The sequence below is a fragment of the Anarhichas minor genome, unplaced genomic scaffold, assembly GCF_050575085.1.
Source record: "Anarhichas minor isolate MPS153535 unplaced genomic scaffold, ASM5057508v1 ptg000017l, whole genome shotgun sequence".
In the NCBI taxonomy this organism is placed as follows: Eukaryota; Metazoa; Chordata; class Actinopteri; order Perciformes; family Anarhichadidae; genus Anarhichas; species Anarhichas minor.
Window position 1 is genome coordinate 9,744,276 of NW_027466463.1, and position 15,106 is coordinate 9,759,381.

Sequence of the window (15,106 nt, forward strand, 5' to 3'; positions counted from 1 at the left end):
GGGGAGTGACATATAGGCACTCTCCAAGAGTCCGGGAAAAACTACTTTGTCACGGTCCGGATTTAAGCTCGCTTTTTTTGGGGCCCATTTGGGGCCGCGGATATCCATTGTTTCAGACAGTTCATAGATTGGTTCAATCAGAAAGAGTGTGATTTTGCTCTGTAGCTTTGCTTGCATTCAGTATATGATAACACAAGAGACAGAATTTCAGGGTCATAGTGAAATTTGACAACACAAATATGAACATTTCTCAAATAAAGAGAGAGAAATAATTTTCCTCCTTGTAAAGGAAAGACGGATAAACTAGCTTTCATATCCGCGTCACTCCCAAATCCTAATTCTTAAAGGGACCGCACACAATGGATGGAGAATGGACCTGACAGTGTCAACTTTTGAGTTGTTTACTTGTTTTATTATGAGCACAAGGTAATAAGATTTTGATCAACATTTACATCTATTTTGTTGTCAGGTGTAGGTTTTACATACCAGTGATATTTTATGCTCATTTGGACACTATCACTGAGATAAAGATGAACTAATTCAGTGTCAAATATACCATTCAATGGAAAAAAAACATTTCAAGTACATCTTAATTATCGAATGATAAATATTGTATGATAGGCTGAAATGGAAGGAATCTTCTTATATCCATCTGGTCAATGAATTGGATGATATACCGGTACAATAGCGTTATGAGGGACACTGACATTTAGTTTTCACTAGCATTAACTGATTATAAACAACAACATTCTACAGGGACTGATATTATTGTTTCGAAATACTATAGAGATATATTAATGCAAAGAATAGAGAGATGTCGATAGTTATTTCTTGTATTTCGAATTCGCTGGTTCACACTCTTGCTCACTGGAGACAGTTTCTAACAAAATAGCTAGCTAGCTAGCTAGCTAGCTTAGTGTTAACATAGCCCACTACAATATTCCATTTCATTTGCCTCAAGTAAACCTAAATTTAAGCAGGTAACAATCTTAACAACTACAGATAGCCACATTCTGAAACTACCTGTACTTACAAGTTCACTCCGTGCATCATTTGCTTTGAGCTAAACTCCTTGGCTATGATCCTGGCTGTCGTTGACGAGAGACGTTACTTGGCAGAGTGAGAAAGCCAGCGCAGCAGCCTCCCCAAGGTCCTAGTGCCCGGGGATTATATCGTTCAGTATGATGATGGCTATTGGATTGGATTGTAATTTGAAGGGGGAGAAAACATACAAACCAGAACGCACGCACATATGTAGCATGTTAGAGTTATAAATAACTTGTCCATGTGAGAAACAATAGTTTAATTTAATGACATCACCAAAATATTATTATTATTTTTTGTTTTTTTAAAGCCAATAATGCCAAATTATTTGGGGGGGGGCTTCACCCTGCCTAACGGTGATGAGATGATTAGAGACCGGATCGTTTTCGGTATATCACAATGTGTATTATGATATTGCGCTTCTTGATCCTTCCATATTTGATTTTATGGGGATAAGGGCACGTTTATTTTCATGCATGGATCAAACATATGTCTTTGTTCTCTCACCTGTACATGTGGTTGATGGTAGTTGTAAAGTTAAATTACTGGTCACGGGGAATGTGTGTTTTATTTTCAGAACTTTTAAAAGTGGAAATATTGTGGGTACTGTGTAATCTATTTTTAAAAGAGTATTTCAGCATAAATATAACAATCTGTGCTTTCAAGTTGGTCTGCTTAAAGCCAAGTAATGATTCTGAAACCACTTATCGTGTATATATGGGTGTAAAGCACACACTGTTGGTTGTACATTATGTACACAAAGGTCAGAGAAGTGTTCATGCGACGGATCTTCCCGAAACACGTTCCGCTGAGAGAAACGGCCGTGTGAACCAATCAGAGACCTCGTTTCATCGAAGGTACCCGGATGTACCCGTGGGGCAATTAGCTACGTCATTGTTCACCGCCGGACACCCGCTGGAAATAAGGAATGGATTTACTACCGATATTAACGTATTCATAACAGATTCCAGGTGAGTGGGTTGTTGATTTTACGACCGAGTGGCACTTGAACTGTACAGCAGTATTATTTTAGTGGTCCCGAGCCGCTGAGAGTCGTTGTAGTAGCCTTACACCGGTTCTCTGTCATGTCGGAGAGAGCAGCGCAGTGAGCACACACAGCCGCCGGTGTCGAGCCCCTCCTTTCTCGGCTAGATAAACGTCCCGTTACCCGTGCCCACGCATTATTTAATGAATTTATTTCGAAGTGGAAACACAAAACTCCACTTTGACGTTCATAGTATATGGTTTCGTTATTCTCCGCCATGTCAGTCAGCCTCCATCGTGCCGAGCTAGCGTTAGCTAGCACCACTAGCATCAATATTGCCGAACGAGCGCCACCACGGCACGTAGCTCGCGCCGTTCGGTAGCTAACACTAATGTGTTACGTTCGTCGTTTCCATGGTGTTCGTGACTTCTGGAGTCACTCGCTCTTCATCGGTCACTCTATTCGGGGCATCGACGAGAAAGGCGAGCTTTTAATCGGTGCACTGTCTCCCAGACGGGCTAACGGAGGTTTAATGGGTGTTTTGGTGAGGTTTAGCGACGCTGCGTGTGAAAGGCCTAGCAGCCGTCTGTTAGCCAACGTGAGCCAGTGTGTCGGAGCAGGTGGGAGGGAACAGCTGTTGTAAACGCGCTTCCGACTAGGACACATCCTCTGTCGGGGGTCTGAACTAACGTTAGTAACGTGCACTTGGTAACTTTAGCAGAAGTTGCTCCATTTGAACATAATAAAAACAAGTAAATATCTGCCCAGTGTTTTCTGACGTTTGTTAAAAATGAAACATTTCAACGTCCCTATAATGTGCTATCACCAAGGGCCAACATCAAGCCTTTATGGCATCTTGTGTGTGTAATTTCCTCATGATATCCAGTGTTAGATCTAATATTCAGGGCTGAGACATTTAACGCTAGTTATTTCAGACTGCCCCCACTGAGTTTGGTTACTTAATGTATAAAACAATCTGCTATTCAGTAGCTGGCACGTTAGTGTACTCTCACAGTGTATGATATCACAGAGTGTTGATAACAAAACTGTCTTCTCCAATACAATAATATCATCAGACTTAATATTACATTATGACTGTCAAAAGGGGATAGTACTAGATTGGTGTGAAGTTGGCTAATTCAAATATTGCAATGTATTTATTTGACTGCACCTTTTGAGTGATTTGTGATAAATAGTAATATTATGGCAATTGCATTGATTGGTTGTAATCTAATTGTACTGAAATGTTATCCAAATGAGTTGTGAGACACACATACACATGTAAAGCCACATTAGAAATTAAAAACACAGCACCTTGAATTTAATCTGTATTTTCAGCAGTTGTATACTTCTGTGTTTCTGCCCCTCGTACAGCAATGAACAATGACCATAGTTGACAGATCTTCAGAAAAGTCTGACCACGAGTCAGTCGGGTGTAAGCGATCTCCCTTCACCAGTGGAGACGTGGGGATGGACGGTAGCTGCTCCAGCAGCTGGGCCATGGGTCCCACCATGCCCAGCGACTCTCCGAGGCTGAAGGCTGCAGGAGGCTGCCTGGGTCCAACACCTGGAGCTGCAGTCTACAACAGCACACCCTCCTCTGGGGACCGGCCCAAGGAGCAAGGTAGGAACGAGGGCCAAGCTGCACTAATGAAGCTACGCTATGTGTTACTGTGAGATTGTGGCTCAACTGGTTTTGTGGGTGTTGCTGCTTCATGATGCTTCATGGTGGTTTGATATAAAGAAACAAAAGAGAAACTCTTTATTGTCTTTCCTCCTTTAGCTTGTGTTACAGTCGTACTCGTTAGTCAGGATCAAATGATATAACTCCTAATACTGATAGCTATGGCTGTAAGGTCCCGAAGCTACCTTTTATCATTATGTACTTACAGAGAGTACGTAGCATATATACAGATACTTGTTTATGGCCTGGACCTGGTAAATTCATTGAATTCAACTTTAGTAATACTGTTGGCTCTGTGTGTACAGTGATGAGCAGTGGTGATGGCATTGACTCGCCCCAGAAGGTCCTCTTTCCTCCAGAGCGGCTCAACCTAAAGTGGACACAGGTTCACCGCATTGGCGCGGGCCTGCAGAACATGGGGAACACCTGCTTTCTCAACTCGGCCCTGCAGTGTCTCACCTACACCCCTCCGTTCGCCAACTATTTGCTGACACGGGAGCACTCCAAAACATGTAAATTATTGTTTCACGATGCTTCTTTGAACCAAGGAGGTTCTTGTGTATGTGTACAGCCATGCAGTCATTATCACATCACTCTTGTATCTATGAGCAGCATTCTTGTCTGATTCATGTCTTACTCATCAATGTTTTGTCCGTCTTGTCGCTGCCGCAGGTCACGAGCCGGGGTTCTGTATGATGTGCACCATGCAAAACCACATCATTCAGGTCTTTGCAAACTCTGGAAATGTCATCAAGCCCATTGGTGTGCTCAATGAGCTCAAAAGTAAGTGGTTGTCTGTTGAGTAAAACACTGAAGTTGTGCCCTTTTGATAAAATGTTTAGCTGAAATGAATGACAGGAGGCGCTGTTTACCTTTTTCATTTTGGAGGGAAATTTCTCGTGGGGGTTTATAGTGTGCTGTTAAAATACTTTTGAACTTACCACCCATGTGCAAGTGTGATATCCTATAACAGCTTCTTACATATCTGACTGTTTTGTGTTTTTCCCCTCTCAGGGATTGCTAAGCACTTCCGCTATGGAAGCCAGGAGGATGCCCATGAGTTCCTGCGGTACACAGTGGATGCTATGCAAAAGTCCTGCTTAACTGGAACCAAGTAAGTTTCATACATTTCCAAAACTATACACAGCTTAGGATAATTCATTTTTTAATATCTATATAGGCCAAATAGGAAGGGAAGTATTATTGTATTCTGTGTTGTGCTGATACATTGAATATTCTGCCCAGGCCATTGCCAAGTATGTTATGTACACACACGAAGCTTACATGCATGTTTAATAGATACCCTGGGCTGGCCAGTGTGGCTCTCAGGGGACCGAGAGTGATCTTAGGAACCTCAAGTATCAAGTCATTTGTTATTCTGTAATAACAGGTGGCCTCTTATCTAATTACTCTTGCTCTAATTCTTCCCTTTCTCGCTCCTGCTCTTTTGGCTGCAATATGTTGCGACTTGACAGTGCAGATTACTGTAAAGTGACATTTTTTCTCTGCTCCAGTACAACCTGGAAATATTTTTGTTTGTTTGTTGGATTAATAAGGCAACCAGTCGGTTATGTCTTTACCCTTGTTGGTTGTTTTTCATCCTCCATATTTCTCTTTGTGACAGATTGGACAGGCAAACGCAGGCAACCACTTTCATCCATCAAGTATTTGGCGGGTACCTACGATCCAGAGGTACGTTAGAAGTGTTGATTTAGTTTTCTTGTTTTGTTTTACAGCTTTCCTGGACTAATAAATAAACTCTGTATTTTCTTTTTCAGTTAAATGTTTAAACTGCAAAGCCGTCTCGGATACATTTGACCCTTTTCTAGATATAACTCTGGAAATTAAGGTAAAGAAAAACTCTGATATGCCTCTGTTTTGCAGGTTACTGCATCACGATAACTACTTTAGTCTGACGATATATTGTCCCGGGAATTATTGCTAAAAACAACATTAATGTAATTTTAAGACAATTTTATGTGACTGGAAAAATTATAGCATAATAGTGCAAGTACACCGTTTTAAAGAGCAATGAACTTTTAATTCTTAGAATATTTTGACATTAGAATTGGAATGTGAAAAAAATATTCTAACTAAATAAAAGAAATAAGAAATATAACTACACAATCAAAGCAATACATCAAATGGACTCTTGGGCAAACAGGCAATGGCGAGGTCAGCAAAAATGATGGAGGTCACGTCCATATAAGATATGATGATGTAATTATCGTGACAGGCGTAGCAATAAACCAATTGATTCAGTTTTTTTTGCAACGATCATAAGAACAATACCAAAACCCATTTTTCTCTCCATGCAGACAGCTCCCAGTATCTCCAAGGCTCTGGAGCAGTTTGTCAAGCCAGAACAGCTTGATGGAGAAAATGCCTACAAATGCACCAAGTGAGTTGTTTTACAGACGAAACCGTGACGAGAAAGAGTCCGTGTTTTATTTGCTTATTAATATGCGTTTGACAGCGAACTGACCGAGCATTACTTTCCCTCAGGTGCAAAAAAATGGTCACGGCCTCAAAGAGATTTACAATCCACCGCAGTTCAAATGTGCTCACCCTGTCACTCAAACGCTTCGCAAACTTCAGTGGAGGCAAAATCGCAAAGGTAACCATGACATCTGTGCACTATAATATCAAGAATATGATATATTATGAATAATTGGTGTTAATCAGCTGTTGTTTGGTCATCAGGATGTGAAATATCCAGAGTACCTGGACCTGCGGCCCTTCATGTCTCAGTCTCAAGGGGAGGCCCAGGTCTACGGGCTGTATGCGGTGCTGGTCCACTCTGGATTCAGCTGTCATGCTGGGCACTACTTCTGCTATATTAAGGTACTGGCACTGCTATGGACCTCTGTCTTAATCTACCAGGTACACATGCACACATTTGTCTCTCCAGCAGTCTATCAACAACTCCTTAATGAAGAGTTCCTACGACAGCTCTTAGCAGTCTGAAGTCTTGACTTTGATAAGTGTTTCCCCTGGTCTAGTCTTGTGTGCATACAAGTATAAACACAATATAGTTATTCTATTAAGATATCATTATATTTGTTCCTGACAGTCAAAAGTTCTCAACTTTTATTATATTTAACACTTAAAAAAAAGAAGAGAACTTTAAATGGAAGATGTGTAACAGAGATGATTCTGTTTAGCAGTGTTAAATGTTAAAACCTGCCAACTCCTCTGTTGTTTCCCAGGCGAGCAATGGGCAGTGGTATCAGACGAACGACTCCTCTGTGTCCGTCAGTGACATCAGGTCTGTCCTCAACCAGCAGGCCTATGTCCTTTTCTACATCAAGTGAGTAAACCGTCATTTTTAAAGAGATTAAGAGATTAAAAAGTCTGAAAACCTTTAACATGAACCCTCCCACGCATTTCAAATGTGTCATGTTGCTAATGTCTCTTCCATTTGTGTCCCTAGGTCCAGTGATGTGAAGAAAGCAGGGGACTACAGCCACATGAGCCATAACCCAGGCATCCCGGGTCAGTCATCTCCACGACCGGTGGTGATTCCACGCATCAACACCACCGTCCACCACAACAACAACAACATTGGCTTCATAGGTCCACAGCTGCCTCCACACATGACCAAGGTACTGCAGACTTGCTGTCATTTAAATACTGGTGATCATATTGTTTTATACTGGTGATCCAATGTTTTAGATGCTCAAAACATGTCCTTGTGTGCTTTTTGTTTCCTTCTCAGCGCAATCTCCACGTTAATGGGAATGGATCTCTAAGGGACTATCCCACCAACTCCAAGCCCAGCACCAGCAGCAGTGTTGTGGGAAAACCTAGCCATGGACTGGCCTCTTCCTCCTCTTCCATCTCCCACTCAATCAGCAGGCCCACTATGATCCCTGACCACGACAAGCGCCAGAAGCTTTCCTTCTTCATTGGACAGGGCAAACAGAACCGCCCGTCCTCCTCCTCCTCCTCGTCCTCTTACAGCCAGCCGTCCTCGGCCAGCAGCAGCTGCTCCTCCTCCTCCTCCAGCTCTAGCTCTTTATCCTCCTCACAGTCTACCTCAGACGTTCGCTTTGTTCCACGTCAGCTTAACCACGGTAACGGCATGTCTCGCAGTAACGGGGATCACCACACGGGAGGGAACGGAGCGTCGTTCTTGGTGCCGTACGGCCAAGAGTCGTCAGAGGAATCGGACCAGGAGAACTGTGGCACTTTGGAGAAGGGCGGTTTGGCCAAGTGTCACCTTAACGGAAACAAGAGAACGGGAGACATGTTTGAACATTCCACTCAAGCCACCAACGGACAGTCAGGAGTGCACCACAACGGCAACGGATTAAATATACCAACCAATGGTGTCTCTGGATCCAGTCAAAATGGGCACCATTATGAACACCACAAAGTGAACGGACACAGCACCCCTGATAAAGTAAATGATACGCTTTGTGTTTTTGCTATCGCTTCATAGTGTATTAATAACCTTATGAACAGAAGTTTTATGTCTTATTTGCTATATTATAAATTAATCGTGGCTTGTTTTTGCTCCTAAGGTCCCTGGCAGTAATCATGGAAGTTCATCCTCTGTGACTACTGTTGCTGCTAATGGACTAGACAGTGGCCATAGTCAAACAGGGTAAGATCACATCTTCACGGTATACACAGACATTGAACCCCAAAAGTATAATACAAAGCAATATTTCAATGCTTCATGTTTAGTTTTGTTTGTTTCTACAGCAAAGAGGCACAACATTCTGCCTCATCCCAGGCCAGTTCTTCTCAGAGCATCCATCCTGCTGCCAGTGAAAGCCAGCACCTCTCCACTCCTGACACGAGGGCTACAAATGTGTCTGAACCCCTCCCTCAGCATACAGCATCCTCCGCTGTTAGCTCTCCACCCTCAGCTACTGCAACAAGCACTCATTCTGTCTCATCTAAAGAATCGGCTTCCTCTTCTGCTCTTCATTGCAACCCTACGGCCTTATCCATCCCGCCAGACTGCTCCCAGAAAACCAATGGGGCCACTGCAGCTCCGCAGAAAGTTAGCAGAGGTGGGGAGGAGGCAGGAGATCTACCACAGTCCAGTGATCCGTCAGCAGGAACTGAAGGACGCACAGATTCAAAGGAGCAACACCAGTCCAAGCCCAGTTCTAGGGGCAATGAAGTACCAACTTACCGTGACAGGGAGAGAGACAGACTGTACTCTGACTGGGGCAGAGACAGAGAGAGACACTACAGGGACAGGAGCCAGGAGCGAGAAAGTGTCTGCGATCGGCATCGTTACAGACGGGACTCCAGAGATCCCCAACACCATCAGCGCCCGTACAAGGATCGCAGTCCCCCTCACAATCGTTCCTCCAGGGACTGGGAGTCGGAGCATCGCTGTGAGCGGACCCTCCACCACCCAAGGGAGCGTGATCGCGACAGGTGCTCGAACCATTACCACCACTATCACAACCGCCGCTACAGAGAGGACTCGGACCGAGAGCGGAGGGGACACGGTTATCCCTACAGCGAAAAGTCTCACAGTCGAGGGAGGTGGCAGCCAGACAGTCGAGAATCACGGGTGATAAGGGACAAGAGCAATGGCAGGGAGAGGGACTATTGTCCGTCAAAAGAAGAGAATTCCTCGCCCGCCACAGAGCCAGAAACAAAGTCCAAAGGCTCGCCGCCTCAGGCTCGGCTCTCCACGTTTGAATCGGCTCTAAACCGGGAGGATCAGAATCACAAAAGGACGGCTGATCCTCTGAGCAAGGAGAGGGACGACAGCTCTGAGGCCCGGCGCTCGAGAAAACACAAAAAGAGCAAGAAAAAGAAGAAGTCAAAGGATAAAGACAGGCACCGTGAGAGCGGGTGAGTGACGCCATCTTTGCCTCCATGCTTCATGGCACATGGCAAATTTGTTTTGGATAGTTGTGTTTGCCATTTTGTTCAACCATTCAACATTAGAGGAACACCATCAACCATTTAGTTAAGAAAACAAGACATTTGAAGGCATCAGCCTGGGCCCTGTGAGGTTGCAATCAGCATCTTTTCTTTATATTTTGTTATTCTATAGATTTAAACGATAATGCAAATAGCCTTGAGCTGTAGCTCTACATGTTTTTGTCTTTAGCTGTTGACAAAGCCCGACAGTTTTGAATTTAGTCGAGAATTGGGAATAATCGTGGTGTGTTTTCTGTCTTCCCCTAGAAGCTCCGAAGTGGATTCAGACAGAGCCGCTGAAACAAAGAAGAAGAAGAAGAAAAAGAAGAGGCCGCGGGACAGCGAGCAGCACAGCGAGCAGCACAGCCCAGGAGCAGCTCGGAGCCACAAGAGCAGAAGCAGCGAGGAGGAGGAGAGCCGCAAGCGACGATACGACGACGTCAAGGAGGCTAAACAGGACCAGGCTTTTTTGCCAGAAAAACGCAGGTGCACGGACTACAATGATGGCATCAGTGAACATCTACTCTCCTCCAACCACGCATCGCCCACAAACGGTTCAAGTCACCACTATCTCAACGGATACAAAGGTATTGAAGGTTTTTCTCTTGCAAAGTCGTCCTCAAAAATAACCAACATGCGGTAATGATGCTGCTGTGGAGCTTGTCGATTTTAAAAGTGTTGATCCTGTTTTGCAGGAAATGGTTACAGCCAAACCAATGGCGACTCCCACGCGTTCTCCAGTGGCTTGAAACACTGACTCTGTGAGTGGGCGCCCTTTCAATGATTATCACAGTTTGCTCCGGCACAATCAGTGCTGACAAACAGTAGGAACTCTCATCATAGGTGCAAATATTTCTGCTCCTCGCTATGCAAACCGATTGTATGGAGGCCTCTTCTTTCTCATTTCAGACACATCGACACCATTTTAACAACAGCAGAGGAATGACATCAACGACTTTTTTTCTTTTTGACGTGGCGCTTCTTCGTTGGGAGCATAATTGTATTTTTACCACAACGGAAGTGTTTTAAACTGTTCAGAAATCTTTTTTTTTAAGGCAGATAGATTAATCTGCCGTAATTCTCCGAACTATTGAAAAACAAAAAACTGTCACCCGATAAACATTTAAGATGAAAAATATTAATATATACTTGTATGAACACAAACAAAGCCTGGAGCTTAAACATGTCAACTGCTGCTCAGTGGAACTCAGGACTTGAAAACTTGTTAACATCCATCGTGGGTATCCGCCGGCATCAAACACGAATGGAACTAAGGGGAAACCGTGAGGCAGCGTGCCGGCTGCAGGTTTTAAGATGTCACCATATCTACAGAGCCCACTGGGAGCGGACAGACTAACGGAGGGCGATGTTAACGAATGAGACGGAGGAGTGACTGATACCTCCACATTAACCCTGGACAGAACTTGAGGACATTTCCCAGCTTTTTGTTTTTAATTTGGTTTCCATTGTTGCTCTGAAGCCTAAGATTCACCCTGTCATTTTTTAAAACTTTTTCACAGATACAGAGGGTCTTTTTTCTTCTGGATCATGCCTCTCTCTCATTCTCTTTATTTTATTTTTAAACATTTAAAACAAACAAAAAAAAAAAAGCATCAAATATCTGTTATTACAGCTGTGGACCATTTGAGTTTGCTTTTTAATGAAAAATACAGTTTGTGTCTTCTAGCGTCATAAAAATACTGTGAATTTAATTTTGAACTGTATTATCAGTTATTTTTATACGTAAAAATCCTGTATCAGGGTTATCAGTAGATGTTTTGTTGCTTTGTTTTTTTCAACTTTAGTTGAAAAACTTCTGTTATTCCTTTTTAGTTGAGCATGTCAGAATTTATACATTGTATAAGGTCAAAGCCTTAAAATACATTTGTTCATGTCAGAAATTGTAATTTGTTGGTCTTTGACTTTGTTTACACGCTGCGTTGAAATGAATGAAACGTGCTGATTGAGATGACTCACCAGTTGTCAGGGATTTTTGAAAAGCTCCTGTCTGCCTTTTGTATGATATGTTAGGAATAGACCGATTGTATCCGAGCTTCTTGTACATCAAACTTTCCACGGTAGTTAAATTATGATGTAGATGCATTGAGTGTGGATTGAAGCCGATGGCACTCTTCTGTATTCACACACGCACACTCATTTCTAGCTATTGGCAAGATGGCTCAGCTGGCTCTGTTTTCTTCACGACACTGTTTCCATGTTTGAAATAACCAAAGACCTGGTATGTTTAGGGAGTCGAGCTCTTTTCACTGAATTCGCACGCACACAATGACTCGTTTTCTGATCAGCACGTCATTTTATTCAAAGTTTTCATCAAAGTATTCAGGAGCAGTTTTCCCAAACTAATATCAAGTCATGTTTAACTCTCACAACTCCATCTGCTGAATGACAGATTACGCTGCCTTGTTCTTGATCTGTGTTTGGGGGGAAAGCAGTCCTCAGATTCCAGTCAGCATTCACAAGTATCCAGTATCTCCTTTGTTTAGCCTTTTCACGGGTGTTTTTGCACCCGCCTATGTTCTACACTCTCTTGTCCAACTCAGCATCGTGACTTTTTACTTCATAAAACATGTATTATCTGATCCTCAGTAATAACCGTGTGAGGAGGGTTCACTGCTCTGCAACAAAAAAGCTGCACACCGTCCCTCTTCCACTATTGTAATCTGTAAAGCTGTTAAACTAAAAAGTTGAACGGGTATAGGCTACGGCCATTATGATGTACATGCTACATAAACACAACAAAGAAAAAGGGAAGAAAGAAACCCAGTATGTACAATATCTTCTATACATGCATAATGTAAGTTGGGGGCTGCCTCTTTTGTTAATCAAACTAAGAAAATAAATACAAAAGAAATGAACTTGAACACAGAGGTGGATCTTCAATACATAAAATGACCGTTGACAGAATTAATACAGGATGTACATAGCTTTTTAAAACTGGTCACATAAAAGGTCCAACACACTCAATATATGTGACGTATTCCTCAGCCTGCATCAAATGCTTCAAAGAGGAAACAAGGGCGCGTTCTGTAAATGAAGTTTCTAGCTTGTAGACTAAATCTGTGTTTGCATATACAGTCACTTGAGTGTTTACAATCAGACCAGCTGATCTATAAGATTGAGGCTTTGTGTAGTTACAGGATACTGTAACTACACAAAGTCCTTCTGATACTTGTCAGAAGGACATTTCAGCTGAAGATAAAACGTAAACTGGCATCTGGGAGTGTTGTTGGCAGACAGCAGGCGGGCCGGTCCGGATGAAAGGGGAGGAGGAGGACTGTTCAGGATTCAAGTCCTCCCGTAGATTTAATTCCTTGTATGTCCAGCAGAGGGCAGTCTCGTCACAGCCACACTATGCAAAGATTTCCCATGATTCCAGTCATTGGCTTTGGTCCTCATTTGTTTTCATCCGGCTTAGTAAAAGTTTTGCACGCAGTCTCCCCCAAAACGAACATCAGGGTCTGTGTCGGATGAAGAAACCAAGAGCCGAGGTGCAGACGGTCTTCAGGTGGAAATGAGCTAGAAAAACTCCAACCTGTGTCTGCTGCTCGTCCTCCAGACCTGAAAGAACAAACGAGAGGGCTTCATGCCCCCCCCCCCCCCCCCCCCCCGTGACCAAACGCACACATACACCCGCGAGCACTCTGCTGGTCACAGACACGGTGGCGATGCAGGTGTGGTTGAAGGCGGGCGCTCATCATTTCTTATTGGCTATCCTCCGCTTCCTGGTGGCCAGCATGTCGTAGAAAGGATCCTTGCTGATGCTTGCTCTGCAAAAAAAGAGAGAGAGGAAAGAACGGATCACTGATCCACTGTTTTACACTGAAATCTGATTCTATAGAGCGGAGAAAAACACCGTTACACATGATCAAGTCGGGATGTTTTGAACATTTGAGGAGTATTCTGGGATGAGGTCCAGTAGTTTCTCATTGTACCAACTTGTCCTTGATCTGTTTTGTATCCATCAGTCACTGCATCTTAACCAAAGCACATCCCGTCTAGTGTTTGTATTTCTTTCTGGTGAATCTAGAGAGAAACCTGTTCGCTTTAATTCTGAGTGATCAACAGCAAAGCTTCACATGTACAGTGATACAGTTACACCTCACGCTCTTCCATCAAACTCCTCTTGCTATAATATATATATATATATATCTCAATATCTCATTATTTAGGCTTTCCACAGAAAAAAACCCAACACACTGAGCAACAAGATGCACCCAGTTACACCACATAGATGTTGTCAGCTAGTCAATTTAAAGCGGTCTATCAGAATGTACGTAGGAAAGTCCAATTATTCTTGATAAGTGTGACAGGTTACTGTCATTACAAACAGTTGCCTATTTGCACAACCAGCAGACATGAAGCAACATTGCCATTCGTTTGAAGTCGTGTTTCTGTAAGTCACTCTGATGTTCACTCTCCTTTTTTGCTCTGCTTTGGTCCCCACCAACTGAGGGAAAGTGTCTTGCTCTTCAACTGAAACATGTTCCACTTTGTTCACCAGCTAGTTGCTTTGTCATTTTTTTAATCGGGAAAAGTGACTTAAATGGCTCCACAGTCTTCCACGCTCCCTGTAGGAAAGTATAAGCCTCATAAAAAGCCCTAAAGTGACACACAGACGATGAGAACAATGCTGAGTAACCCTCAGCCTTCCCAGCAGCAGAACAGTAGTAATGCTGAGCTGGCACAGTCCTATAAGTGTGTGTGTGTGTGTGTGTGTGTGTGTGTGCATAGAACCTCACACCACAAGAGCAGTTTCCAGCCTCACAGATGAGTCAGGTGGGACAGCGTGGCTACACTGTGTGTGTGTGTGTGTGAGAATCTGCTGACCACAGGACAGTCTGCCGCCCCAGCAGCTGAGTCAAGTGAGAAGCTGTTTGAGGCAGCACAGCTCTGTCCTTCTGAGTCCAATCTCTGATAATTCATTCTTCCAACAATGGCCGGAAGAGGCTTCGCATTATGATGTTCCAGCGCAACTGGACTAAAACACTGCCGGTTCACCACTGAAGGGTCTGGGACGTGTGAAACAGACAGTGTGTGTAATCTGAAGGTCAGTTGACTAAATCTCCCAAACAGAAAAAGGACCACCTCTCTCCTCTTTCCAATCACTTCGACTGTGCGTGAAGCAGCCTCACTCGGAACAAGATTTCCAGTAAGTTAGCCAAAAAAAAACATCACTTTCATTTAATGGATAAACATATGTCAATGCTAAGTGTATTTTTCAATGTAATTAGAGCATGGAAGCGTTGTGTAATATGATTTCTGCTGTGGTATTGATCATATCTTCCAGAGTAGCTGAAGCTGAGTGGACGATAACCAGCGAGCTGATCAATTACCCATCGGCCCCAATTTAATGCTGCACCTCCACTCTTCTTACAGGTTAACGAGGCAGCGTTTCTACATGACGAATCAGGTGTAAGGGCTGCCAAAACACCTGTAAGAGAGCAGCACGGCAAAGTGTCTGAGTAGGTGTGTGT

At 43.4% G+C, this 15,106-nt stretch overlaps 3 protein-coding genes across 10 annotated transcripts in view; 1 reads left to right on the plus strand and 2 right to left on the minus strand.

The window, feature by feature from the left end:
• LOC142951678 (ankyrin repeat domain-containing protein 61-like) overlaps positions 1–2,614 on the minus strand; it is a 7,117-nt gene extending 4,503 nt beyond the window's left edge. For 2 of the 4 annotated variants that reach the window (XM_076093389.1, XM_076093388.1), the window contains exons 1-2: positions 1,552–2,614; positions 1,034–1,153 (exon numbers count right to left, since the gene is read on the minus strand). The gene's annotated coding sequence lies outside the window, so the exon portion shown is untranslated. Of the gene's footprint in view, positions 1–1,033; positions 1,328–1,551 lie in introns of those variants that run through there. The other 2 variants (XM_076093386.1, XM_076093391.1) reach the window with 2 other exon arrangements.
• On the plus strand, positions 1,879–12,493 carry usp42 (ubiquitin specific peptidase 42). The gene is made up of 18 exons (XM_076093371.1): positions 1,879–2,015; positions 3,404–3,653; positions 4,019–4,225; positions 4,386–4,496; positions 4,728–4,827; positions 5,338–5,405; positions 5,492–5,562; positions 6,032–6,114; positions 6,219–6,330; positions 6,417–6,557; positions 6,923–7,023; positions 7,147–7,318; positions 7,432–8,118; positions 8,240–8,322; positions 8,424–9,539; positions 9,879–10,198; positions 10,307–10,372; positions 10,521–12,493. The coding sequence occupies exons 2-17, from the start codon at positions 3,413–3,415 to the stop codon at positions 10,366–10,368; spliced, it is 3,675 nt and encodes a 1,224-aa protein (XP_075949486.1). The 5' UTR covers positions 1,879–2,015; positions 3,404–3,412; the 3' UTR covers positions 10,369–10,372; positions 10,521–12,493.
• cyth3a (cytohesin 3a) overlaps positions 11,903–15,106 on the minus strand; it is a 31,295-nt gene continuing 28,091 nt past the window's right edge. For all 5 annotated transcript variants that reach the window (XM_076093385.1, XM_076093383.1, XM_076093384.1 and 2 more), the window contains one exon: positions 11,903–13,399. In XM_076093385.1, coding sequence (XP_075949500.1) covers positions 13,327–13,399 — 73 coding nt within the window. In that variant the 3' untranslated portion in view covers positions 11,903–13,326. The remainder of the gene's footprint in view (positions 13,400–15,106) is intronic.

What these genes read in the sequence shown, in the direction of transcription:
- usp42 (XM_076093371.1), top strand. Translation starts at nt 3,413, where the DNA reads ATGACCATAGTTGACAGATCTTCAGAAAAGTCTGACCACGAGTCAGTC. An exon ending in TATGTCCTTTTCTACATCAA is followed by an intron (nt 7,024 to 7,146) that starts GTGAGTAAACCG and finishes TTGTGTCCCTAG; the next exon opens with GTCCAGTGATGTGAAGAAAG. An exon ending in GACACAGCACCCCTGATAAA is followed by an intron (nt 8,119 to 8,239) that starts GTAAATGATACG and finishes TTTGCTCCTAAG; the next exon opens with GTCCCTGGCAGTAATCATGG.